General features: G+C 39.9%; 5 protein-coding genes across 9 annotated transcripts; 2 read left to right on the top strand and 3 right to left on the bottom strand.

Moving 5' to 3' along the window:
- Window positions 1–896: 896 nt before the first annotated feature.
- Window positions 897–4,924, top strand: mrps10 (mitochondrial ribosomal protein S10). The gene is made up of 7 exons (XM_037087047.1): window positions 897–1,033; window positions 1,215–1,267; window positions 3,686–3,755; window positions 3,864–4,003; window positions 4,100–4,208; window positions 4,426–4,515; window positions 4,607–4,924. Exons 1-7 carry the CDS (start codon window positions 962–964, stop codon window positions 4,685–4,687), a joined length of 615 nt encoding a protein of 204 aa, XP_036942942.1. The 5' UTR covers window positions 897–961; the 3' UTR covers window positions 4,688–4,924.
- Window positions 4,925–5,123: 199 nt separating this feature from the next.
- On the bottom strand, window positions 5,124–12,304 carry si:ch211-51e12.7 (uncharacterized protein LOC336335 homolog). 3 transcript variants are annotated; one of them, XM_037087050.1, is made up of 7 exons: window positions 12,098–12,304; window positions 9,957–10,045; window positions 9,423–9,572; window positions 9,120–9,260; window positions 8,730–8,855; window positions 5,779–5,901; window positions 5,124–5,709 (listed from the first exon to the last, which is right to left on the bottom strand). In XM_037087050.1, exons 2-6 carry the CDS (start codon window positions 10,043–10,045, stop codon window positions 5,817–5,819), a joined length of 591 nt encoding a protein of 196 aa, XP_036942945.1. In that variant the 5' UTR covers window positions 12,098–12,304; the 3' UTR covers window positions 5,124–5,709; window positions 5,779–5,816. The 3 variants fall into 3 exon arrangements, with proteins under 3 accessions (XP_036942945.1, XP_036942944.1, XP_036942943.1); XM_037087049.1 differs by having other exon boundaries at window positions 5,124–5,901; XM_037087048.1 differs by lacking the exons at window positions 5,124–5,709; window positions 5,779–5,901 and adding an exon at window positions 7,022–8,141 and having other exon boundaries at window positions 12,098–12,299.
- A 462-nt stretch (window positions 12,305–12,766) lies between these two features.
- msgn1 (mesogenin 1) lies at window positions 12,767–14,943 on the bottom strand. Its single transcript, XM_037085618.1, has one exon. It carries the CDS (start codon window positions 13,541–13,543, stop codon window positions 13,124–13,126), a length of 420 nt encoding a protein of 139 aa, XP_036941513.1. The 5' UTR covers window positions 13,544–14,943; the 3' UTR covers window positions 12,767–13,123.
- A 467-nt stretch (window positions 14,944–15,410) lies between these two features.
- Window positions 15,411–22,741, bottom strand: LOC119012118 (flap endonuclease GEN homolog 1). The gene is made up of 13 exons (XM_037085611.1): window positions 22,380–22,741; window positions 22,074–22,272; window positions 21,810–21,986; window positions 20,764–20,874; window positions 20,595–20,668; window positions 20,394–20,479; window positions 19,882–20,032; window positions 19,517–19,553; window positions 19,363–19,443; window positions 19,151–19,281; window positions 18,980–19,041; window positions 17,831–17,980; window positions 15,411–17,355 (listed from the first exon to the last, which is right to left on the bottom strand). The coding sequence occupies exons 1-13, from the start codon at window positions 22,538–22,540 to the stop codon at window positions 16,046–16,048; spliced, it is 2,730 nt and encodes a 909-aa protein (XP_036941506.1). The 5' UTR covers window positions 22,541–22,741; the 3' UTR covers window positions 15,411–16,045.
- Window positions 22,742–22,888: 147 nt separating this feature from the next.
- On the top strand, window positions 22,889–26,430 carry ppil6 (peptidylprolyl isomerase (cyclophilin)-like 6). Of its 3 annotated transcripts, none has more exons than XM_037085613.1 (8): window positions 22,889–23,082; window positions 23,166–23,261; window positions 24,534–24,722; window positions 25,032–25,094; window positions 25,224–25,371; window positions 25,827–25,847; window positions 26,007–26,142; window positions 26,257–26,430. In XM_037085613.1, exons 1-8 carry the CDS (start codon window positions 23,005–23,007, stop codon window positions 26,366–26,368), a joined length of 843 nt encoding a protein of 280 aa, XP_036941508.1. In that variant the 5' UTR covers window positions 22,889–23,004; the 3' UTR covers window positions 26,369–26,430. The 3 variants fall into 3 exon arrangements, with proteins under 3 accessions (XP_036941508.1, XP_036941509.1, XP_036941507.1); XM_037085612.1 differs by having other exon boundaries at window positions 22,898–23,082; window positions 25,827–25,886; XM_037085614.1 differs by lacking the exon at window positions 25,827–25,847 and having other exon boundaries at window positions 22,894–23,082.
- The last annotated feature ends 244 nt before the right edge of the window (window positions 26,431–26,674 follow it).

Below are 26,674 nucleotides of genomic sequence, written 5' to 3'. Positions count from 1 at the left end.
ATTTTAATTCTCCATTGGTGAAGGTTGGGCTTATGATACAGTTAGACTGGTGGAGGGGGTTTCACTTAATCCAAAACATGATGGATGCAAAGAAAACAAAGCACACACTGGTGATTATTGGAACTGAAGAAGGACTGAATAAAAACTAAACAAACCTAAATATATTCAGTGATGCTTTTAATATGTAGCTTAAAGGGGTGATATTGACCACCTGTTGAATTCATACTCAAAAGACACAGGGGGCAGCATATCGCCAGAGTAACCACTAACCCCCACCATCTTTAGCGGCCTTCACCCATTTAGCTCAGTTAGCCATGCAGCTAGCAGCCCAGACTGGGAAAGCAGGGGATTACTGGTGTTTACACTATTAGCACATGAGCTGAAGACTGGAGCGGGTCGGGGCTGGCTGGTTAGCATGCTAACATCAGTGTATATCTTTTCAATGCCATACATAGACCTCATGATGTCAGAACTGTACACTTCAACACATCCACACATTCTGCTGATGATTGTAGGATTCTCAACTCAAATGCTTACACATTGTAGCATTAATACCATGAAATGTCTTTTGCAAAGCTATAAAATCTCAATCCTCATATAGACATGTTTTGTTCTCTCTATTATCTAATATTCTCTTGGTATAATGTCTGCATTCAATAGGCTGCCTGATATACCTATTTTCTCTGTCATTGTTCTAAATTACATTCTCTATGTGACTTGCGTTATTTAACCTAAATTATATAACAGCTATCTATATATAAATATATATATATATAAATGTACATTTGAAAAATCTGTTTATATTAATGAGGGCGTCAGTAGCTCGTCCAGATGTGACATGTGTTTGCCACAGCTGGGAGGATTGTAGCACCCAGTTGCCACAGTGGTAGTTCCCCCTCCAGGACACAGGGGGGCAGCACCGTCGAGACACTTTAACTTCTGTCCCACCTTCTCCACGAACATGGCGGCTCCCATGACACTCAGGCGAGAATTATGCTCTCTGGCAAGGATATTTCGTGGAATCTCGCGCTTGGTAAGTTTGTCTTTTTTGTGTTTTGCACATTATCTGCGAACTATTAAGCAACGTGACGGTTCAGTTCACGAGAAGTAAACCTTAAAACTCAGTATTAGGTCAGAGGCGACAGTTGCAGCATGGTGGTGGACGGACGGTAAATGTCATCTCTAAATGTCTGTTTATGTGTTTTCATCCACAGGGGCCGAGAGCTTCGGCCGCATGTTCAGGTCACAGCAAATGTAACATTATCAGGTAAGCTGTGTTTTTTCTTATTTGCCCATTAGTTTATTAACATCGGTAAAATAAATAAATAGTGATAATAAAAAAGCGCCAGTCTTTCGTGACTTCCAAGCTTTTCTGCAGTAATCAATCAGACAGCAGCTATCATTACAACCTTTTAATTCCAGAGTGAATTACATCTACTTGTTTCCTCTTTTCAATTGTCAGACATTGTGGAAGCAATGCTGCACATGTTGTTTACCATTAGTAAAACATGTAAATATCAAATATGAGGCATAAATCAATCTTTGAACAATATTTTTTTGACTGTATTATAATGCTTTGTAATGTGTTATACAGTGAGTGGAAAGAAAATCAAACTTAAACGGGCATATACATGTATTATGAGGGAAAAGGAAAAAAGAGGAAAAACAACCATCATAGTATAATTTGTACTGGTATGAATTATAACAAATGAAAATTAGCTCAATATGTTTTTGTTTGTATGTGTAAGAGCATGTAGAATAAAACAATGTAATCATTAAATGTCAGTTGTGGTTCAAAAACTGTCGGCAACACTGAGCCCAACGGGAAATTTCACCCAGTTTGCAGAGTGTATGTAGCTCTGTCTCTAAACAAGTTATCACATCTAAAAAAAAAAAACCTCAGTTGATTTCCAGCCGTTTACATATATTTAACAGTCTCAAAACAGGATTTAGTGTCGAGCCAAAACCATACCAGTTACTGTATAAGCAGATACACTGCCAGTCAAAAGTTTGGACACACCTTCTCATTTAATGGTTTTTCTTTATTTTCTTGACTATTTACATTGTAGATTCTCACTGAAGGCATCAAAAGTATGAATGGACACACATGGAATTATGTAGTAAACAAAAAAGTGTGAAATAACTCTTAAATGTGTTTCATGTTTTAGATTCCCCAAAGTAGCCACCCTTTGCTTTGTTGACAGAGCTGCAAACCCTTGGCCTTCTCTCAATGAGCTTCAGGATGTAGTCACCTGGAGTGGTTTTCACTTCACAGGTGTGTCTTGTCAGGGTTCATTTGTGGAATTTCTTGCCTTCTTAATGGGGTTGGGACCATCAGTTGTGCTGTGCAGAAGTACAGAGCTCACAGACCTATTTGACAACTGTTAGAATTCATATTATGGCAAGAACCAGCTAAGTAAAGAGAAACGACTGTCCATCATTACTTTAAGAACTGAAGGTCAGTCAGTCAGGAAAATTGCATTTGGATGTGTCCCCAAGTGCAGTCGCAAAAACCGTCAAGCGCTACGATGAAACTGGTTCACACGAGGACCGCCTCAGGAAAGGAAGACCAAGAGTCACCTCTGCTGTTGAGGAGAAGTTCATCCAAGTCACCAGCCTCAATTGCAAGTTAACAGCACATTAGATTAGAGCCCAGAGGAATGCAACACAGAGTTCTCTTAGCAGACACATCTCTACATCAACTGTTCAGAGGAGACTGCGCGAATCAGGCCTTTATGGTCAAATAGCTGCTAAAAAAACACTACTAAGGAAAAGCAACAAGCAGAAGAGATTTGTTTGGGTCAAGACGCACAAGGAATGGACATTAGACCAGTGGAAATCTGTACTTTGGTCTGATGAGCCCAAATTTGAGATCTTTGGTTCCACCCACCCTGTCATTGTGCAACGCAGAAAAGGTGAAGGGATGGTAGAGCCACATGTATGGATCCCGCTGTGAAGCATGGATGAGGATGTGTGATGGTGTGGGGCTGCTTTGCTGGTGACACTGTTGGGGATTTATTCAAAATTAAAGGCACACTGAACCAGCATGGATACTACAGCATCCTGCAGCGACATGCCATTCCATCCGGTTTGCGTTTAGTTGGACCATCATTTATTTTTCAACAGGATAATGACCCCAAACACACCTCCAGGCTGTGTAAGGGCTATTTGACCAAGAAGGAGAGTGAGAGTGCTGCTCCAGATGACCTGGCCTACACAGTCACCTGACCTAAACCCAATCGAGATGGTTTGGGATGAGACGGACCGCAGAGTGATGGCAAAAGCGCCAACAAGTGCTCAGCATCTCTGGGAACGCCTTCAAGACTATTGGAAAACCATTTCAGGTGACGACCTCATGAAGCTCATCGAGAGAATGCCAAGAGTGTGCAAAGCAAAGGGTGGCTATTTTGAAGAATCTAAAATATAAAACATGTTTTGAGTTATTTCACACTTTTTTGTTTATTACATAATCCCACGTGTTCATTCATAGTTCTGATGCCTTCAGTGAGAATCTACTATGTAAACAGTCATCAAAATAAAGAAAAACCATTAAATGAAAAGGTGTGTCCAAACCTTTGACTAATAGTGTATCTCAAAGTAAAGTAAAAGAATGATTTGTGCTAAACCTCTGTTTTAAAAAGAAGTGTTTATATGTAAGAAATGATTCACCGTACTGTCTCTGCAGGTCCCATCTCCCACTGACATCCAGCACTTTCTTCCACACAGCAACAGTGCTCCCGTCAACACCTTCATCAGTGAGTTGTCACTAGTCTCTTGTTCTTCTCAGTTTCTTTCACAGAAGACCTCTTATAGTAGCTGAGTGATAAAGTGACACAGTAGAATGTTCTGTTGTGTCTTTGCAGATCACCGTCACAGAAGAGCCCGACGTGCTGTATCAGAAGGTGTCGATAATGGTGAAAGGTCACGACAGAGCCGTGCTGGACAGCTATGAGTTTTTTGCCTCCATGGCAGCTAAAGAACTGGGTATCACCATCAGCAACGTGTAAGTACTAATACAGTCAATCTGCCGCATAACACTGCTGTCTATTATATCTTTCTCACTGACATGGTTTTGATCCTCTTCCCTTCTCTGCCACAGCTCTGAACCTCCCAAGGTGATGGAGAGGCTCACACTCCTGAAGTCCATTCACATCTACAAAAAACACAGGGTTCAGTATGAGATGAGGACACACTATCGATGTATTGAGGTGATGAGCCCATGTTTGTTCAAGTAAAATAGTATTAAGGTCCCTTCTAACTGATCAGACTTTATGGCACTGGATACTTTGTGCTGTCCTTGCAACTTACAGTCAACCCTTTAGTAAGCCTGCCTTTTTTTGTAAATGAATATGATATGATATAATTGAGTTATTTCTGCATCAGTGATTTGTGATGATGTCAACAGTCTCTTCTCTTGTTCTGTAGCTGGTTCATATAACAGGCTGCACAGCACAAGTATACCTAGAATACATCCAGAGGAACCTCCCTGAAGGTGTAGCCATGGAGGTAACAAAGGTAAGTTACTTCAGAGTCAGTTGTACACCAACTACAGCCCCACCTGCTCAGTCTAATTGTGCTTTTATTTTCACCTCGTTATTTTTCTCAGACTGCCATGGAGAAGATTCCAGATCACATCCTTGAACCAATGTGGAAGGACCATCCCATTGATGACAAGCCCAGTCAGTGAATTCAGTGATGAGCAGCAGATATTTGGTTGTCCTGGACTCATGGAAGTGCTCAACATAAAGATTTCAGCAATATTATAAACACAGACTTGAAAATAACAGAAAAAAGGCCATATAAAGAACTTGGTCATTATGTCAACATGTAACCTGTCTTTTCTGAGGCAGCAATGTGGAGTTAGTTGTATGTTGTGTTTTTCTTTTTTCGATAAAATAAATCCAACATTTGATGTCAACTGAACTCACCTTTTTTTGCTATAATTTCATCAGTATGTATTGTGATTTTTTATTTAGTCATGAAAATGGAGTGTTTGTTTATTTAGTTTAAGAAAATGTCAATGAAGATCTTCCTCTTCTGATTTTAATTTCTTCCCCCAATCTAAAAAGTGATGGTCTGCCTGCATATATAATCTGTAGGAAACAACAACAACAACACACAAGTGATTTTCTTTTAGTTTATTGAATAATCAGTGCACAAAAATCCTATGAGGCAAAACGATACAAAACAAAAAAAAAATAATCATGAAATCAAACATTCATCTGCTTCACAGTCAAAAAACACGGTGTACTTTTGTTCAGTGATTCATGTAATTTTCAGGAAATTTCCTGTTCATAGTCACTATACATTTATTATAAGACACTATTCTCCATTGGTCCATTTAAAGACTATTCAGGATTGACCCCTCCTCTTCCTGTATTAAACTGAGCTGCTATACAGAGTGTGACACTTAGACATTAATCATATTATGTGTCATCAAACTTTAAGCCATGAGCAGGTGTCAGTGAGCTATTACACATAAAACCAAATTTCTTCCTACCAGTTATCGGCACAATAATAATGATTAATAGACTAATGTGCTGTGTGTCTCTAGGTCTCCTTATACTCTGTTCTTTCACAGTACACATGTACTTACATGACAGAAGAGCGCAAATCTTCCAAACTACACTTTCTTCATTTTAACTCATTAATTAAAAAAAAAAAAAACATACCATAGTCCTCTGTGTCTCACCGTCTTCAGCTTTCATCCTGAAAGAGAGAATCTCCAGGTATCAGTGAGGAGGGGGGTTTAGGCATAAGACACAAGAGGAGGCTCACCTTTCCCAGTTTTCAAGCGAAGAGCCAGACCTCTGATGTCACGCCGCTGGTGAAGGAGGGGGGAGATGTGAGGGAGGGCCTGGGTTCCTGGGGCCTGGGAGGTAAACTGTACTGTGTGCCCCCCTTCAGGAGACAACAACAGTCAGTCTGTTATAATCAACCAAAGGGAGAAACAAGAAGGGACTGCAGAGACGGAAGAGGCAGCAAAATGTACTGAGTGCTGAAGATATGGACAGAGACAGAGTAGGGGGGTGAAAGAGCCAACACCTGTCTGTGGCTAACTTAAGAAAACTGACTAGCTTTGATGAAGGTCTGCAGCCACACTGGGGTTATCTGCAGATAAATGAATGCTCTTTCATCTACAGTGCCAAATCTTTGTTTGTGCCAGCAGTTATACAACACACAGAATCAATAATAAATGCCTCTTGGACATTCAGAAGGCCTAAACCAACTTGCCAAATTTTAAGAGCTACAATCTTGTGTGATAGGTGTCCACCTTATTCAGTTTCCCTTGAGATGGTGCCATCGCTGTTTATCACTGCACTTTGCAAAATCATTCATTTAATAATCTGTTATGACACCTTTCAATGAAAGGTACATTATCTTAATCAGTTATAACTACAGGCATGGCAACAAACTTTTAACTTTACTTTATGAAAACATTTAAGTATATGAAAATGATAGAAATAACAGAAAGAAAGTCCCCTTGTTGCCTTTGGTCAAATTAAATATCTTATTATAAACAGCAAGAAAACATGAAAGTCCTTGGTCATATCAGAGTGTTTATCCTTTGCAGATGATGTCCTCCTTTTAGACATGCTACCACTGAATTTTATCTGTGACATGACATTCGGTCAGACGCATTTCAGTGCCTCTCAAGTGGAGTGGTTGGTGGTGTCCTCCAGTGCAATTTACATGGTAAGGAAAATAGTTATGTACTTCAGTGACTGAAATTCAATTACTTTTCCTATATGCATCCTTCTAAGAGCCTAGAGAAATGGTTCATTAAGGGCTCAGTCCTCCACACTCATCCAAAAGCTTCTATGTAATATGTACAATATCTTTACAGTGGTCTTTACATGGACCAAATGTTATCTTTCAAGTATCAAACACTGTTATTGTGCCACTGTGTGCAGTAATAGATTTGACATTGCAATTCATTCTCTTCCAAATATTACATAATTGTTGCAAATTGTGATGACAACTCTCAGACTTGTTTGTGAATAAACCAAAAAAAGAGAGGTTGAGTTTATTTTTACTTTTATTTTTTTTTTCTCCATGACTACTTCATATGTCTTGACGATTTTCATAAAACACATTCACAGGTTCACAAAAGTTATGTTAATTACAGTGAATAAAGTTTTTATAACAATTCAAAGAACTGAACACAGTAAAGAGTTAACCTTAACTGAAGTAAATATAATGGAATTTGCTTTCCCTCTATAAAAAAGCTACTATATATCTATTTCAATAAACTATAAACTATTCATTTAATGCCTTTTACTTTGTGTCTTTACACAATAGACTGATAAAGACAAACATGAATGTTTCAAACAGCAATTCTCATAACTTAAAAAGAGCTGCACATAAATGATATAAAATATAAAAATTAAATACTCATGAATACTTGACAAGTGGAATATTGTCTTTTCTCTTGAAAACTGTGTTCAACAATATTTGCTGCACTGCTTGGTGAGGTTATAATACAGTAACGTTTTCCATGTAACAAAAGGAAAGGTTAGGGAGGTCTAAAGTGTACTAAGCTAGTAACAGTGGTGCTTGAGGGCTGTTGCGCACTCTTATATCAATTGTTCCCCACCTTCAAATATGCAATGTCACCCATTTTGTAATTCTTTATTAATGATCAGAAACATTTCTTAAGGCTCACAGGGTGACTATAACAAGAACCACAGAACACTTAATGAACTCTGACATGAATTTTCCTCCCTTCGAGAACAGTGTCTTGTTTTCAACAACTTTTTCTCAACAAACGTCAAATAGTTCCTACAGTACCAACAATATTTCTATAACAAAAAGGTTACAGAATGCGAGGATGCCTTTACATTGTTAAAAACTGTGAGGCATTTCTGTGTCCTCGGTTGTCATTAGTCTTTTTCACATTATTTCTTTGCCAGTAGACAATATCAATAACCAGACATTTGGCCACAGACTTTGTATAACACATAAGTGAGGGGCATTTAATTTACTGCACCGTTTTAGGCCCCTTCTACATTAACAGGTGCTTGGTTATTGTTTTTTAGGGCAGGCTGTGTTAAAAGCGTCGGCCACCAGGGGGCCCTGGCCACCTCTGGCCTCTGCCAGGTGGGGGGTGAGGCGGAGGAGAGACTGGTCCATTGTGGTAGCTGTGTAAAAGGATAAAATCACACATTGGATTCTTGGCTTTGGCCAATAGGTGGCACACTCTGATAAGAGCACCCATCTGAACTATTCCAATCAGTGTTCTCATCCCCTCTCAGTTACTGTGCAGTTACTGGAATAGCAAAATACATTGTGATGTCTTTTCATCATTTCATGCATTATTTAAGAGTATGCTTTCAAATAGTTGAGCAGTAAGTATGTTTTGTATTTATTTATAAGTTAACAGTCTTTGACTCAACATCGGTAAGACACATTTTGGGCTTATATTATTTCATCTATTTGACAAACAAACTGAGAAAGAAATGTGACAATTGGAGGACAAGTTAAAGTGAAGCTAAAATGAGGCTTAAGAGAAAAGGGACAGAAAGGATTGTGCATTGTGTCACAACCCTCAGTCTTTTGGCTTGCAGTTTACCAGATGTAGAGGAATGCAACTAGTGTGAGTATGTTTCAAATGCTTACCAGAAGTATTTTTAAATCTATTTAGGTGTCTTGAAAAGCGTGCAAGGAAAGTGCTGAGAATTGTGACTTGCAAAGCTTAAGCAAGATATTAAAATTTAAACAGCTCTTACCCTCTCGGGCCACGGGGGTGGAAGTGGCGTGGAGGTCCAGGGGGCAGCATGCCACGTCCTCGAGGGTGTGGTGGACGCCCTCTGAAACCAGGATAACCTGGAGGAGGGGGCGGAGGGGGTCCGTGCCTAGACAGACATTTGTGTGCTTTTTCAGTTAAATGAAATCACACACCTACTCAGTAAAGGCCTGTGATTTACAAAATGATTTGCTCCAGAAAAAATGGCTCAAATGTAGAGTTATTTAATCCCCACATTAGAGAATCCACCTTTTAGAAGTAAGTTTTTGAACTCAGGAGGATCATTCTTAAATCAAACAACCATGTATCATGTCTTTTTGGGTCCCCTGAGTGTCTGCACACAATACTGTGTGTCTTTGTGTGAGTTGCTTACCTAGGCATGGGTGGGAAGGGGCCTCTGAGGTGCATGGGAGGTGGTAGGGGAGGAGGAGGAGGAGGAGGGCCCATGCCCATTGGTCCACCCCTACCTCGATGACCTCTCACATCTGGGTAAGGTCGCATCCTCCTCATTCCTCTGCAAGAGAAGTGCAGTACACCCATAAAAGCTAAGCATTTTCATTTAAAATACACAGCCATCTTATAAAACACACAGAAAGGGCATTTGTTTAACTTTGGAAAAACAAATGCCCACAAAAGCACACTTACATGTAACATCATGCGTTTCAAATGTTAGTACCTCATGGGTGCAAATCCATTCATGGGTCCATCTTTTGGGCGTCCCCTCCCATGTACAGGTGGTCCAAACATTTTCATCATGCCCCGCCCGCCACGCATGCCCCCTCGATTCATCCGACCCCCTCGACCACGACCTTTAAACCCACGGCCCCTGTGAGGCAAAAAGCAGTATGAGAAACACTGGCTAGGTTTGAATGGACAATACTATAATCAATACAAATCTAAGAAGACTTCAGGTCAAATGTTTACATGTGATGCGGTGGATATTTATCTTTGAGATAAATATCACTTATCACTGAGAGTCTTCTAAAAATGTATAAAAGCTGCCACCTTTGGTCAGTAAAGAAACGTATGTTACCATATCAACCTTGTGTTTACCAATCGACCCTTTCAGTGACTGCATCATATAAAAAAGGATCTGTGAGATAGGTCAGCTAAAAATAAAAACTCCAGTTTTCAGGAGGGCTTAGTTTTGCCTTCAACTGGCATGCAGTTTACCAAACCATATATACAGTACTAACAAATAAATGCAGACCGAGCTTTGTTGTCCATTGCCGGTTGCTCAGATTCATCCTTGGAAGGTTTTGAAGTGTCTGTCATCTTTTCTTCTGTGTCTGCATCCATCTGAAAGGATGCAGGTCAAGATTAATGTGCATCCCTACATTACAATGGAATTGTTATATGTTTCCTGCACACAAAACAAAAATGACATGCTGTTTGTAACAGATGCTGCATTTTGCTTCCATATACAAAATGTATCATTCATACTGAAGAAAGAAAGGAAGAAAGAAAGAAAGAAACATTTATAGGGCATTTTGCCATAAAAATGAATTCATGTAGAAATAAGGTGCAAGTTCCCTGCAGTTATGAGGTAATCAAGCATGATGTTACCAAATGGGGGCTTAATTCCCAAAGATTCATCCAATATGTACAAAAATACTTTGGCAGGCATAACTGATGAATTACTCTTTGATGTTGTCGGAGGTAATTTTTTGTTATCACTGATGAGCAATATATTGAGGCATTTCTACAATGTGACACAAGGTTGACAAAATGTTTCTCAGCAGATCCTGGAAATATAAAACCTCAGGGTTGCATTCACTGCATCGCTCTGTCACTGGGTGTGACAGACTGCATGCCTCATATTGAAACAGGTGACATGTTTGCAAGTTAGGCACGGACAACTGCAAAACTAAGCTTGACAGTGAGGAAATGAATAGTCCCAAAGCCTAGATAACAGCCTTTAAATGCAGCACCTGAGACACTGATAGAATGGAGACGATACATAGTAGGGGAAAGGTAAGGTGGGTTGGACACTATGCACGAAACTGGCACTCATCATACTTGGGGAATGAGAGATGACTTACACCCTGAGGGTGCAACCGTCCCAAAAAGGTGGCTCTTAAACTTGTTTAACTTGCAGTGTGTCTGACACATTTGCTTAAGCAACAGCAATTCCCATGAGCTTAAGATAAGTCACCCTCATTCTGCTTGGAACAGATATATTCCCTTTCCAAAATAACTATATTCTATGATAACTTCCAATAATATGGAGTAAACATATCCCTGCAGGGATAATATATTACATTCAAACAATTTTACAGACAATAAAAAAGGTACAAGATATTGATGACATCAGGATACTGACATTTCTGAATTTGATGCAATGGCCTACCTCTGCTTCTGCAGGAGGTGGGACAATGACTACAGTAGTGCATGTGTCAACAGTATCAATACTGCAAACAATTAGTTTGAAGCCTTTTCAAATGTTCAGTATCAATATATAGACCCTGGGCTTCCTACTTAGCGTCCTCCCAGTAGGAGCATATTTCTTTATCATAGTCTCTACAGCATCTAGTCAAATGTGGGTCTAAAGAAGACTTGAGTTTTAAGAATTGGGCTTTTTTTGGGGGGGGGGGGGATAGCCTCTTTATAGACCTTTTAAATGTATGCAGTCACTGCTGTATCCAAATTAAAACGTTTATATACTTTCTCTTAACCATGCGTACACTCAGTTGACATCTTACACGGTGCAGCTAGCTGCATAGATTCATCTGCTTGTTTATTACTGTATGTTGTAGAGGTAACAATAACGCAAGGCTTTGTGGAGCAGCAGCTTGAAACGCATACGACAAGGGAAAGACATATGACACCATTAACACTTTGACCACGTCATCGAGGACTGTCACGTACACATACATTGTCACTGTGATATTTTAAAGGTGCGTCGAGCGTCATGGAAACATTTTTATCCTGATCCCGACAGGCGGTTGGAGCTGTGTCACCTTAAACATTAAGCTGGAGGCCCCTGTGCAACAAATACACTTAAAGCCTTTGAAAATAATGTCAGTGCTTTATACATAGTAAGTTGTAAGAGCTAATGTTTCTGTAAACGGTTAAATTATGATGCAAAGCACTAGCAAGGCCCTGTCTAATTCCTGGGTCTACAGCCATTGCAGCTTTGATTTGCAGGATCCTGTTTTACAAACAAGTTTCTTCATTTGACTCGTCTTCAAGCAGGCATTTGACATTTGGATGACCAGTTCTCTCTTTCAAACTAAGAAATAAATAAGCCGAATAACAAACGTGTATTTAATCGTTGGTCTTGTACGAGAGGGGCGTTCCTGTGATTTTTCCAACGCGTTGGTGAAACGTATAAGAAAATGGATGACTTACTTTAGTTGCTGATGCAGGCGAAGAGGTAGATTCAAAAAGTAATATAATTTTCCTATTTGCTAAGAAAAATAAAAAAATATGTTAGAAAAATAAACAATATACAAAGTTTCCGACAGCTTGTGTTGCTCCTTCGCGTTTTGAAATGGCGGCTTTGTCAGACTAGCCCACATCCCAGGTTGGGATTTCTTTGTGAGGGACACATTATGTGGAGGTCAACGCCCACCCGGAGGAATCCTGGTGTCTCATTGGCTACGTGTTGCTCTGACCCCGCCTACATTAACTAGTATAAGATTCTGATTGGGTGAATGGGTGACGTGTGTTTTTACTTGTACTGCTCATCCTGAAGAGGTCATTAATTAAATGGACCACAAGTTCAACATATAACGCTGATTTATTGAAGATGGTTCAGTTAGAAACATGTTTTGTGAATATTAACTGCATCTGACATGCTGGCCTTATGTAAACATGTTTCACACGCCTGATGTAGCATATTTTATATGTTAAAAAAACAAACAAAAAAACATGAAGAGTTGGATAGACAATCGGACTCATTTACAAAAAAACAAAAGGACTAATTATTTAATAGCTTTCAGACACACACACACAAAAACCTTAAAATGACACGCATCTATTTAAGTCCTAAAATATACCAGTAAACAAAGTACACGATGTAAAGAACAGTATCAACCTGTTTCTCTGTTAAAGCAAACAGGAATATTGGTGTCTTCATCATAATGATATCATCAGCGAAAAATATACATATCAACAAACAGCACACTCGATTCCAAACACTGAATTTATAATTCAAACAAAGGCAGCCTCCTCATATACAAAAATAATTGCCAAATGCCCGAAAAACAATATTTACATCAAGGGAAGGGCCGAAAAAGAGAAGGAAAAAAAACACACACACAACAAAGAAATTCAGTCATTAAGTTATCTTTAAGATGTTGCATGTGAAACTAACTCCATCAAATGTCCGGATGAGAGTTAACCTGATGCGTAAAAGTGGTCCTTGCATGTCCGTTACGCACGGCTCAGGATGTCTGAGAGCTGGTTGATGTATTCAATAGTGTATTTGAGGGTTTGTATCTTGGTCAGGGGTTGCCCCCTCTTGCTGTAGTCCGGCGGCAGGTAGTCGCGGAGCTGGTGCAAAGCCTCCGCAAGACTCCTCATCCGCATCTTCTCCCTCTCGCTGGCCTTCACGCGCCTTTTGGTGGACATCTTGGGCTTGCTCATCCTCTGCGATGCCGGAGTCGCCCTGCGTCCCGAGAAGCCGACGGACAGATCGCCGATGTCCTGGTGCCCGCCGGAGAAGCACATCTCCGGCGAAGAGCAGCTGGAGTCCACGGAGGACTCCGGCGAGGCGGACTGAAGCGAGTCCCGATCCTCACCCAGGCTACTCCACTCAGACAGTATTCGCGACGTGACAGCGTCCAGGTCCATGTTAGAAATATCCCGAGACTTCCAGACGTCCGTGCGGCGAGGATGACATCAGGAGGATTCTGTGTGGGGGGATTTTTTTTTGCCAAAGAGGTTTTATACAGAAGCAGATCTCCGGGGGTTTATGGGTTCACAGCTCCGGCGGGGACAAAAAAAAAAAAAAAAGTTCAAAGAAAACCTCAAGTGCCAAAATGCGACCTTCCCGAAGGACGTCGTTCGTTATCACTGGGGTGTGAATAAGGCTAAATAGACGGATAATGTGATGGAAAGAAAAATAATTAGATTCCTTTTGTGGGGGAATTACTCTTTAAAGTCTGCATGGCGACAATTATCAGTTTGATGTGATTTGTCTAATGAAGGAATGAGAGGATGCTGTTTCACCTGAGAGCTTCACACCTCTCTGGCAAGTCAGGCCTGCATGTGTCTTCAGTCTGGAGGTTTACAGTCAAGTCAGCATTATTTTCAACTTAGAGCCCCACATAGACACGTGGCTTGACATATATATTCAAATGTATGATTCAGAATCAGCAAGGTATAGTTAGTAAGTCTTTTTGAATTTATAATATTATTGCCACCTGGAGGAATGCTCCTGGTTTCTAATGCTCACAAGAAAATGCCACAGGACACAACTTGTTTTGAAAGACACGTTGGCTTGCAGTGGAAAACAATCAAGGAAGGAGGAAGAGAAAAATATATAAACCAAGACGTAGTCTAGGACTGACTTGTTATTTGGGCAGAGGATGCAGCTGTCACCAAGCTCCTGCCAGACCTTTCATGTCTGCAAAAGGTGTCTAATGCCTCACTCCTGATCAAGGGGGCCAACACTGGCAGGTTGTAAAACCGATAGCTCAGTGTCCCCTCAGCTGCAGTGGCTGCCTCCCTCTTAGGTGACATGCAGCTTGTCAAGCAGCAGTGGGAGAAAACAAGCTTGCGTGGTGCTTCTAAATGCCATTTAATGCTGAAAACTGCTAATCCACAGCCTTCAACCCCACATTTACATAGACGGTTCCTTTCAGGATCAGAGCACCAGGTATTGGCAAGGCAACAAATCATTCTTGAGGAACTTATTTATTACAATTTCATGCTTTGTTTCAAATTTTTCAATGTCACACAACATCTAATGACACAAATTTGATGAAAATCAATGTTGCTGAAGAATTCACTCCTCTCACTTATGAAATACTTCAAACTTAAAAGAATCAAATTAACAAGTTGGGGAAAGGTACAAAAGCTAACTTAAAGGGACATTATGTAGTTCTAGATAAGAAGTTCAAACTCCACATTTTAAAATGTACAATATCAATTAGGTAATAATACAAAGTATTTATTCTATTCCATAACTGAATAAACAAGCTGTTCTCAGAGGAAAATAAGGTCCCCAGAACACTTTATGAAGTAAAAAATGTGGCAGGGTCCGCCAAATATAAAATGAAATTGTGTTGTCTTTTGACGTTAGTTTTTTAAATTTATCTATTGTTTGTCAATGAAGATCTTTCTCTTCTGGTTACATTTCCTCACCAGAGCTACATAGTGCACCTTTAATTGTTTGGTACATTAAACAAAGAAGAAAACCGTATAAATGTCCTGATTTAATCTAATGTCTGATAAACCATCCAGCACTAAAAGATATCTAATTTATTGTAATGTTAAGACGAGGGAAAGCCGCAAATTCTCATATTCCAAAAGCCTGAACAATCTAAAGTTTGACTTATTTGCTTGAAACATGACTTAAAGACATTATATGTAACATTCCTGCATTAAAATGTTAAAATCTACTCAATCTTTGTTGTATATTTTGTGGAGTTGTGTACTGATATTATCCCAAATATTTCAAATATTCAAACCAGGAGAAATCCTAATTTCGTGTGTAATGGAGCATTTCATTTGTTCATTCCGGAGGAGAGTCTGAGAGTGAAGAAGAAGGCGCAACATAAATAATTTTTACACCAAAATGACAATGTATATGTTTTCTGAATGCTGTTTGAACGGAGATGGATGGAAAAGTATGAACAAACTAATGTCCTTAACTTCAGCGTGTCAAGGGGAGAGAATTAGAGTGTTAACCCAGGTGTTTTGTTTTCATCAAAGCAGATTGGAGCAAATAAATATAACAACTGTTCATATTGTTTTCAAACTGAAGTGGGGTTTTTTTGTCCAGTGTAGAGGGACAAGGGGTAGAACATTTTGAAACATCACCTCAACTGTGAACACTGTTCACTGTACAGTGACAATGGTTTGGTTGGTAAACGATGAAGACAGCAGCTTCCATGATGCCATACTTCTTAAGTCTTTTGTTATGTTTCAAGTGAGAGACCACAAGCAACAGAAATAAAAAAATAATTATAGATTAATTCTCTGTCACTTGACTAACTGATTAGTTGGTGCAGCTCTACTGTAATAAGATAATCAGTAAGAAATTGAGATTTTTAAGGATTAGAGTAATCTTTCACATTCAACATGAAAACAGCTTACATGTTCTTGTCCAGCGTCCTGTAATGATGCTGCTCACTTTAGGAACTTCAGTCTCAGCCTCTCTGCCAGTGGCAGCGGACTCTCACCACAGATCACTGAATCATCACTATCTAACACAGTGACAGGTGACGCTGGAGTCTGCAGGAACACATCGTCACTCACAACAGCTGGTGAGACAGTCTGGCTCTTAGCTGATACAGACATGCTGTTTGTCTCAATAGCTACATTGCAACTCTGAGATTTTAGTTGTGATATCTTGACTGGAGTGGTTTTCGCTGTTGGTTTGGTTGAAACAGCTTTCAGGGGGAAATCTGAAAGGGAGCTGGCTTTGATCTTGTTTACTGGCTTCATCTTAGCCTTTCTTTGGGCTCCAAGCTGCTGGTTCTCTGTATCACTTTCCTCACTAGATGAGCCCACGCTCATACACACACTCTTCTTGGTGGTGTGTGGCACGTTTTTGTCACTTCGATCGGGGTCAGAGTGGCACGTCTGTTGTGGGAGAGCCGATGAGGGAATGGCTTTTCTGACAAATTTATATTTCTGTGGAGGCTTTTGGGAGCCATTACATTTGTCCTTTGTCTTATTTTGAGTTTGTAGTGCAGGCCTGAGCTGCTGCTTTGAACTGTGAGTGTCTGTTTTATTTTTTGGACACTGCCTTCTGTCAGTGAGTGGTTCTTTTTTGTTAGCAGCAGAGTCCTGTCCTAACAAAATACTGCCAATCCGTTCACTTGCTTTTGAGTTATGTGAAGAGGCATGTTTGAGAGGGGCCAATTCATAGTTTAGTAGTTTTGAGACCATAGCAGTGGGTATCTCCATCTGGTCTATAGCTTTAGCTGTGGACCTCATAAGCACCCTGTCCCTAAGAGAACACTCTTGTGCTGATCTGGAGTCTCCTTCTTTGACGTCACATGAGGTTTTCTGCTTGGTATTTTCGCCCTCTGTTTCCTTGGCCTCATTGTCTGTGCTCAGCCTGGGCTCAGTGCTGTGGTTTGTGGCTGATGGAGAGGATGTGAAGGATAAAGCCTCCCAGTCAATATCACTCAGGTGTAGAGCGTCGATAACAGCAGAGACAGACGGTGAGGCAGCAGGCTCTGACTCTGCTTGAGACTGAGGAGTATTTGGGCAATCACCCAAACTGCTGCAGTCTTCCTTTGTCTTCCGCTGCTGTTTATGGTTCACTGGAGTGTCCAGGAGCACCACTTCTGGTTCCTCTATGCTGGTAGGGAGTAGCGTTTGTGGTTGAGGGTTAGAGGAACTCTGAAGGGTCATCTGAGCCAAGAGGTCTGAAATACCATCTGAGATCAGATCAGCAGGCTTCTCCTTTTGGCTCTTTGGCTTCCTCTCTGTAAAGATGATTGAGACTGAATGTCAGAGAACGCTTTAATGACTACTTTAAACATGTTCATCGGAAATCTCTTCAATCTCAGTGATATATTTCCCTAAACATTAGGAAGTGAAATTCTACAGCAGTTGTGGCTGGGGAGGGGGGAGCAAAGTACAACCTGCATAAAGTGACAGCGAAGCCTGTGAGACAGACACCTCTCTGCTGCATCAAAGCCTTTGGTGTGAACTAGTCGAGCTGCCAAACTCTTCATTTTCAGGTGTCAGAGCGGCTGTAATAGACAGCCTTGAAAAACAAGTCAAAAGCTCCAGGTGCCTTTGATCAGGACACCCTTTTCAGCGGCACACTGAGTGTGGGAAGTCTTGGAGCTTGTTAAGTCTGTGGGAGGGCTCCCATTTTTGTTCGCTGCATTATTAACTTCATGCAAAATATGTTATGGATTTACTGAAAGAGAATATTACAAATTATCATCTTACTTTTGGTCTTTTTCTCTTCAGCCAGAGCCTTGTCTCTCAGGTAGCTCTCCACCAGCTCTGGGAAGGCCACACGGAAGAGAGACTCTTCCTCCACCGTCCTCACCTCACCTTGATCCTGTGAAGGCCAATCCTCAGGAAACACATAATGTTCTACAAAAACCCAAAACATCAAGGTCAGGTCCATACTGATCTCAAGAATTCTCTCATGCTCCTCTGAACAAATGCAGACAAGAATTTATAAATAACATCCACAAATACAGCCCATTTTATACAAAATGCAAATATCATAGCCGTTTAACTCATAACCGCAATAGTAGCTTTTCAACCACTTTCTTGTTACAAGGATTTTAGAACATACATACATACACACTTTAGCCTTTGCAAATCCAAATGTATGACAACCCCCCCCATGTTTCCACCAAATTCAGCAATGTTGGCCTGTTTGGACCTGAGTATGTATTTCTTATTCTGTAAAATGTCAAAAAAAAAAAAAAAAAAAGTGAAAAATGCTCATCACAATTCCCCACAACCCAAAGTGACGTCTTCAGATTGCTTCGATTGTCCAAAACTCAAAGACTCTTTATTTACTATCATGAATGACAAAGAAACAAAGCACATCCTCATATCTAAGAAGCTGGAACCAGCAAATATGTGACATATTTGCCTGAAAAATGACTTAAAAGATTAATTGATTATCAAACAAATTCTCTGCAGATTGACTGATCAATGATCAGGGATGCCAAAACTAAAGTTTACAGTAACATTAATTAAACTGCATGATACAAAATAACAAATGACAAACCACATTCTGAACTAGTTGATTGAGACTTTCTCAGGCTGCTCTTGTGGTCTGGCTTGTTAGTGAAGTGGACTTTGATATGACAGATTTCCCAGCCTGGGAGAGGAAGCCAGTTTAGCACCTAGTGGCCGTTGTGACTGATCTGTCACCTCTGAACCCCACCTCACAGCAAGTCACTAACAGACAACCCGGTGACGAGCACCCTGCACCCCAACCTCTGCTTACTGCAGCAGTCGTGTCACTCAACCCAGAAGATGTTGTCTTAAACATCGCTTTTTCCTCTGACTGCAGGAAAACTGAATTACAGGAAATATTGAAGTGAACCTCATCCCGTGTTGGTTTAAACTGACCTGGTGTGCTCCAGATGATTTCAAAGCAAGCAACAGCATTCCTCACCCTCGGTTTCAGTATTCTTTGGGAGTAAAAGGTGATGACAATCAAAAATAAGCTTTTATTACAATAAAGTCACAAAAGAGACACTCAGTAGCTGCTAAAAGTTTAAACTGAACTTTGTGGGCTACCTGAGGGGCTTGATTTGGGAACACATTTGCCTTCCATACTTCCTGTTCATCAACTCTGCGTAGGTCATCAAGACTAACACCTTTTCACTGGTGTAGTGCTTCGGCCACTCCATCTTGTCATGGGCAAATTTCTAAAAAACAGAAACCATCTTTTAGATGCAACTCACATAAGCAATAACTTATCAAAGATGTAATTTAAATCAAGCCATTACCTGCATCAACAGCATATTTGGTTGCCTCCTTTTGAAATGTGACACAGGCTTATCCTTGGAAATCAAGAACTCACTGATGATCTGCAAAATTTGATTTAAATATCAAAAATCATATACATTAGATCAAACAATAAGCACATAAAAACAGCCGTACCTCTGTGAAGGGGAACTGTTGACTTGCAAGTGTTTTCCTAAAAGAAAGAGAGATAGACAACACTTAAAAATGTAAAAGGTAAAATCGACAGAATACTGGACTTTAAAGGCCAATTTGACTGATAAAATGTTTTATATCAAATGCTTAATAGGTAGTGTAACAATGTCCTCATTGTGAATAGGTTTGGCTACAATAATCATCAAGTGAAAATGTGACATTGTGACAGCCTTAATTCATAGACTTACTACAGTTTTGCTAGTCTTGGTCTTCTTTTAATATTTTGTCCTCATGCTTTTGTGTTGTCATACCATTAAACTATTGATTTTAATTTACACCTAAAAAATTATTTCCATCAGATCACATACTTCCTGATGTTTGCCTCAAAGGACAAGGCCTGGCGCGTCTGTTCATAGCGATGCCAATCACAGGGACACTGGTAGTCAAAATCCTGAGGTTGACAGAAATGTTTGCTGTCGCACAGTACACAGCCACCGCGTTCATGTGCCTTTGCTGAACCTGAAAAGGGAGGAGACAAATCAAAGTAAATATCTGACGAAACTAATGTCTCATGTTTTTTAACACATGGCAGAGGCGGGTCTTAAGCATATGTATATTCGTTTGAATAAACTGATTTCTATTTCTCCCTAAAATAGGAGACGTTGGTTAAAAAGCCAAGACAAACAACCAACCTTAAAATCTAACACATTACTACAACTCAAGTGTTAAATCAGAGGCTTATTCAGACTAATCCATCTCTCACATACGTGTATGTTTTAACATTGCAGGTTAAATCCTCTTAGGACACCCCCTCCCCTTTTGCTTGCCACCTCTTATCAGTATCAGCCGCAGGGTCAGTTCAAGGTAGGGCACCACTCACCAGGATGTCGACATACGTTGCAGTGAGCGACCTTCTTTACGACTCCCTCAAACACACCTGCGTTCTCCTCCTTCCACTTGATGAATCTGAAGCAAAAAGCAAGTGGTTACAAGCGCACAAACACAGCACAGAAAAGAAAATAAATGCTTATCTGCTATCAAAATGCAAGAAAGATTGATCGACAGTGTGTGTGTTTCCTACCTCTGCAGCAGTGTTTGTCCTTTAATCATCTGAATGAGCCTCAGAGCTTGCTCTCTACCAACACCAGGTATGCCCTCGTGGAAAAAAGCCAATGTACAGTTAACATCCTGTAAATCATTCATATCAGTGATTTTGATGCACAAATTTCAGATCAAGGCGCCTTACTTACTTTCGGAATATAATCACAGCCCAGGAAAATGGCCAGACCTACAAGATTCTCTCTGGAGAGATGTAACTCTGTTTGTACCCTGGAGGTCCTGTAACAGTCCACCTGGGGGTCCTGGAGGGGAAAGAGAGGAACAATATGATATATTTTTTTGACCTGATGGAACTGAGCATTTCCTCAGACATGAATACATGTATGTATACGTACATGGAAGCAGTGATGATGTCACTGTGTTATTATGTTGAAAACCATGATGACATTTTGTAAAAATAAATAAATAAATAAATAAATGTAATAATAAGCAGTTTCCATTCATTAGTTACCTGACTAGTGATTTGACCCACAAATAATAAATTATTTATTTTGTCTAAAGCTAGAATTCGCATCCCTTATTCACAAGCAAAAGTGAATAAATTGCTCTTTATAAAATACCTAAAGTACTACAAATCATTCAAGTATAACGTGTTCCACCCTATAGCTTCTAGTTTTTCAGGTGGTAATTTAGAGAAAAAACACAGAAAAAAGTTTTTCATTCAGGAAACAAAGGCTGGACAATATGGTAAGGGAAAATCCTGCTATCATGAATGATCATTTTTGCATAACAATTTTCACTTTCACTGAGAAAAACGATTTCAAAATATGACGATGTGACATTTGTTGGGGGACTGTTCCAAAAAAAAAAAAATGTTTTCTTACATATGGAAAAACAGATTTACTAGGCTAGGGCATCTTTGCAGCACACGTTATCAAAAAATGTTGGCTTCTGTTAATTGGAGATTGCCCTTTACCCTGGATTAACTGTGCAGGCTGACTGGAAATCAGAAAGGGAACACTCCTGGAAATGTGGCTCTGACGGGTGCCTGGATGTTGCTTTGGTGCTCTGGAAAGAGGCATATATTGAGTCCTTATCTCCCCCTGACAGTTTGAACTCAAGAAGCCTTTTGAGTGAGCAGTGAAGCATCCTGTATCTAACACCAGCCCTGAGATGTGGGTTCAGCTTTTTCCCCACACTTTGTACACTGTTGATTTGATGAACTTTCACAACATACTTTGCTGTTCATATTGAAGTTCCTGTAGACAGTCCGGGCTCCATACAAGAAAGCGTCCCCATCATTAGTGATGCAGCCGTCCACCAGGCCCTGTGAGTCCAGGTAGGCACACATGGCCTCAGCCTCCCCAGCAGCTGTCACCCACGGCACACCAAGATAGTCCAACATCTCTGCACACTACAGGGTACAAGAGTGCTTAAAAACAACATGTATGTCACAGATACACTGTGATTAGAGATGCAGGGGAGTGTAGGACCAACCAACCTCTCTTAGTACAGCGTTAAAACGCCCCCTGCTGGTGCTTTTTGTGGACTTCGTGGCAGGAGCCTTTTTGAATCCTCCATATCTTGTTTCTGCCCTCTTGCTCATGGTTTCCGCTTTGAGTTTAGGGGCTTCTCCTTCCATCACAAAGACGAGCTTCACCCCCATGAGTGACAGGGATGACACCCTGAAAAACAAATTCCTGGACACAACAGAACATCGCTTTTAAGTGGCAGCAGACCAGCAGAAGATACTGGTTTAAAGATGAAAAACTGAAGCGAACTAAGCTAGCTGATAATTGACAATTACCTCAGGTGGGGTTTGGTTACTCTCCCCATCATTGCTTGGACGTGCTGGGCCTCGCACACCCATAAGCTCAGGTCAACTGCCAGCGTCTTTCCGCTCAAACTGTACAGCGGCACCGACTCACGAACCGGTTCGACGATGGACCACAAGTCGTGCACACCCATAACTACCCCGAAATGGGTTTTAACCGATTTAACTAGAGGAAAACGCGCAGGAAACGTCAATGCTGCTCAACACAACACAGAACAACGAGCCGGAGATTTCAAATGATGGCGCCGCTGGGCCACGTTCGAATTCGTTGAAGGTCTCCTTACTACGCTGCTTTGTTGCGGTATTAACTGTTGTAAATTTGTAAACTAAAAAAAATCCAGCGTTTAAATTGAATTTAAGTCATTAATAAGTGTTCTGTGTCGTAACTGTTCAATGATTCTGTCAAGTATCATGATTATAAATCAACAAGGTGGAATACAAGGATACGGTGTTGCGGAGCTGATCAGACCCAAACGGACGTCATTTAAAAGCGCCTCCAAATGCTTGTTTCCATGGATACGGGGCTCATGTTTACTGACAGGGCTTTTTTCCACTTTATTTCATTTTTCCACTTTTATGGCTGATCGTCTTTTCAACCATGGACAAAAAAATGCACCTAGAAATTGTAGGTTTAATTAAAGATCCTAGCTTTCATGTTGCCAAATGCATTGCCGAGGTAAACCGTTCATTTCTCCCTTTTCTTTTATGCATTTGACACGTTTTCATTGGGATGATAACACTTTTGACTATGCACAACAGGGACTAAAGCAGAAGTTTCCTGAGGCATTCTTGGATCCAAAAATTCAACCGCTATTTGAATTGGACTGGCACAACTACCTGTGTGACAAGAAAAGGGTAAGACATCAGATTCATCATCAGAATATATTATTCAGAATACTTTATTACTTTATTTATCACATTATACTTGTTTGAAACCCTCCAGCTGTCTTGGAAATTATTTATTGGCAAACCTGCTTTTCATTTTAGTAGAGAGCTGTGACGTGTGCTGAGGCTCTGCACAGAGTTTTATATTCTACACCAGTGTTGGAAGAAGATTCATCATAGAAATCATAGAAAGGGCAGTGAGACTGTCTCTTTCAAAGTTTTAGCTTCTTAAAGGCACTTCACACCCATGTTTTCACAATCATTGGTGCTGATCAGACTATTGCAGGGTGCTACACTATAAAACACACTATTTTTGTACTAAATTGAATTACTATTTTTGATATCCTTCCAACTAAATTCAACAAACTATTGGAGTAGAATATGGATGTCAATCAAACAAATGCCCACACAGTCTTGAGCAGTGGCCTAATCAGGCAAAATAAATAAAAACAAGTATGAGCAATAAAAGTAGAAAAGTACAATATACTTAAAATACTCATTAGGAAGCCAAATGAAGCATGTCAAGATTATGTTACCTCCAGTTATGTTATTATACTATGATTATGAAATTATTAAGGATGTATTTATGTGTAGACAGCATTCAAATGTAAGTAGTTAAGTGCATATACGTTTAATTAATCTGTAGCTTGTATTTTGTAAATTATCATAGTTCTATTAGAATTATTTCAATCTGTAAAAGTAAGTTGTGATTACACCTCTCGAATGAACAGGTGGATAAAGAGTACTCTATTTGCCTCTGAAATTCAATACAGTAAAAGCGTAAAGTATCATTAAAGTACCAGTACATCTGTTAAACAGAACTTTGATAAATATACTTGTTACTTTCGAACCTACTCATTTGAAATGGTTTGTGAAATTTCAGCAGGTGAATGGTATGGCAAATAATAATTATAATAATAAACATTATTTGTAGAGCACCTCTTTGATACACGTATATATAGGGCTTTACATTAAAACAGCTGAATAAACACAAAGTCACAGAAAATAGCAAGCTGAAAGCCATGAAAATGAAACAGAGAGATTGTAATAAGGAATTTAATCAAGAAAAAACATAAACATAGAAAAAGTTGCTTCTTTTTAAAGTTCAATTTCAAATGTGATTTAAAAGACAAGATTGAGTTTGCAGCATCTACACAACACAATACTTATGTAGTTTGATGTGATGGTCATTCTGAAATGCTGGATCACAAAACATTCATCGTCCAACTCTTATGATTCAAGAAGCTGCGTGGCGAAGTGTGGCAGTACTCCAGCAGCCTGATGTGCTTTCTGAACGGTGTCCTCCTCGGCAACGAGAAAGATCTCGCCAGCTGGGCCAAGAATCAGTGGAGCTTCACTTTCACTCGGCCAGAGGCTTTCTACATGGCTCTCACTGAGGACTACTATGCCAAACACCTCCAGAAAACTGGGGTAAGTCACATAAATAACAAATATAGGTTAAACATATGGATACAGGGGAAGTTACTTGCTGCTTGTGGTGAGTATCACACTACATAGTCATAACTTATTTAGAACATGGATTATTATTTAGAACATTGGATTATCAATTAAATGCAACTTTTGGCTTTTTTAAAATAAACGTCTAGGAAGTTTTGCAAATTATTAAGTTCTTGTTTCAGTTAAAGTCACCAGTGGCTCTTCTAGCTGAATATCAATCTGTAAAACGGGGCAATTATTGTATGTGTTATCCTTGAACATCTCTCTGTCTTGTCCTTACAGCATCACTTTGTCTTCATGGACGTTGTTATAGCAGGCGAGGCACCAGGGAGGTTATTGTTTGAGGTGAAGAAACTCGAACACATGATGAACAAATTCAAGTTTTTTTTCTACTTTTCTACCTTATAGAAATGATTTAAACTGCTGATATAAGAAAAGTATGTAAACAAGACACACTGTTCTTTCTTTCCTCAGCTGTTCTCAGATGTTTGTCCAAAGACGTCAAAGAACTTCGAGGCACTGTGCTCAGGTGAGCGAGGTCTGTCGCAGAGCGGCCTCCCACTTTGCTACAAGGGCTCTGTGTTTCATCGTGTGGTGCCCAACGGCTGGGTGCAAGGTGGAGGTATGTCACGAGTCCTCAGTGGCATTTAAGTGGTTTTCACATACAAATAAAAACAGTGGAGTTAATTATGAATACATCTCCACATGGGATACACACATGCTACTTGTGATGATGGGAAATAAATAAATGATAAATGTAGGGATGTGAAACTAGCTATAGTACATCTGGGATTGTGGTTATGGTTGATGGTTGAGGTTGAGGTTGGATTACAGTTGAATGAAATAATTTTTAAGAGTATCTGACTCATCTTTTACCAGTAAAGGGAAATAAGCAGTGGACATCTTGAACTTCCTCCACAGTTACTTCCACATAACTGTTTACTCACTGTGAAGCCCAGTGCTTCTTCAGATTATGTAATCACCCTGAGTAAACAACACATTATTGTGAAATCAAGGATGAGAATCAAATATACTGTGGTGTACTTGCATTGCATCTGTCACCTTTAAATTTTTCAGATATTTCCCCAGAAAGTAAAGGTAATGGAGGGGAGTCAATTTATGGACTAACTTTTGAAGGTATGACACATATAAACAGTCTAAGACATCGACAGAATTACCCCAAGAGTGCACTCTGCATGCGTGTGTATTTGTGAATTTACTTCTTCTGTCTGTAACATGGGCAACTTCTCCTTTTAGATGAGAGCTTTGCTGTAGCCCACTACAAACGTGGCATTCTAGGAATGGCCAATAAGGGTCCCCACAGCAATGGATCCCAATTCTACATCACCCTGCAGCCAACACCCTGGATGGACAGGACCTACGTGGCCTTTGGGTTTGTATCACTAATTCCACTTCAGAGACACCTGTTTAAGTTCCCAATTCTGCATAATCACATTTTACTTTTACAGTTTTGTTGAAACCAAATGTTTATTTTTTTCCTCTCTAGTCAACTGGTGGAGGGTGTCGACGTCCTCAGGAGATTAGAAGAGGCTCCAACTTGCAACGAAAGACCAAAATATGAATGCAAAGTTACAGATTGTGGAGTGTTTCAGTTTTAATGTCTTTCCAAATATTTGTTCAATGTGTTTTATGTAATAAAGTAATCACAATGTGCACGTATCATATGACCTCCATTTGCATACACACATCTGCAAAAAAGTATGTTGTTTGTCTATAAAACCTTTGCTTGCATTTGTAATTGGCCATTCTGTTAACATGGAAGCCCTTGCCCTTGACCTATATGGCCATATATTCAAGTATATTTTAAATATAGTTAATTATCCTTATTTTATGATGATGTAATGATTAACTTGAGGTCTTGAGAAAACAGCATTAAATTAAGGGCTTCCATACTTAAAAAAAAT

Source organism: Acanthopagrus latus, chromosome 22, assembly GCF_904848185.1.
Source record: "Acanthopagrus latus isolate v.2019 chromosome 22, fAcaLat1.1, whole genome shotgun sequence".
Taxonomy (NCBI): domain Eukaryota; kingdom Metazoa; phylum Chordata; class Actinopteri; order Spariformes; family Sparidae; genus Acanthopagrus; species Acanthopagrus latus.
This window is presented reverse-complemented; position numbering and strand designations above follow the sequence as displayed.

Coding starts and splice junctions, on each gene's coding strand:
- mrps10 (XM_037087047.1), top strand. CDS start 962: ATGGCGGCTCCCATGACACTCAGGCGAGAATTATGCTCTCTGGCAAGG. Junction 3,756..3,863: donor TCCCGTCAACACCTTCATCA/GTGAGTTGTCAC, acceptor GTGTCTTTGCAG/ATCACCGTCACAGAAGAGCC. Junction 4,004..4,099: donor GGTATCACCATCAGCAACGT/GTAAGTACTAAT, acceptor TCTCTGCCACAG/CTCTGAACCTCCCAAGGTGA.
- LOC119012118 (XM_037085611.1), bottom strand. CDS start 22,540: ATGGGTGTGCACGACTTGTGGTCCATCGTCGAACCGGTTCGTGAGTCG. Junction 20,669..20,763: donor GCTGTGATTATATTCCGAAA/GTAAGTAAGGCG, acceptor TTTTTCCACGAG/GGCATACCTGGTGTTGGTAG. Junction 19,042..19,150: donor TCCCAAATCAAGCCCCTCAG/GTAGCCCACAAA, acceptor TTACTCCCAAAG/AATACTGAAACCGAGGGTGA.
- msgn1 (XM_037085618.1), bottom strand. CDS start 13,543: ATGGACCTGGACGCTGTCACGTCGCGAATACTGTCTGAGTGGAGTAGC.
- si:ch211-51e12.7 (XM_037087048.1), bottom strand. CDS start 10,045: ATGGATGCAGACACAGAAGAAAAGATGACAGACACTTCAAAACCTTCC. Junction 9,573..9,956: donor GCAATGGACAACAAAGCTCG/GTCTGCATTTAT, acceptor TTTGCCTCACAG/GGGCCGTGGGTTTAAAGGTC. Junction 8,142..8,729: donor CACCCCCGTGGCCCGAGAGG/GTAAGAGCTGTT, acceptor CCTTTTACACAG/CTACCACAATGGACCAGTCT.
- ppil6 (XM_037085612.1), top strand. CDS start 23,005: ATGGACAAAAAAATGCACCTAGAAATTGTAGGTTTAATTAAAGATCCT. Junction 23,262..24,533: donor ACCTGTGTGACAAGAAAAGG/GTAAGACATCAG, acceptor TTATGATTCAAG/AAGCTGCGTGGCGAAGTGTG. Junction 24,723..25,031: donor AACACCTCCAGAAAACTGGG/GTAAGTCACATA, acceptor TTGTCCTTACAG/CATCACTTTGTCTTCATGGA.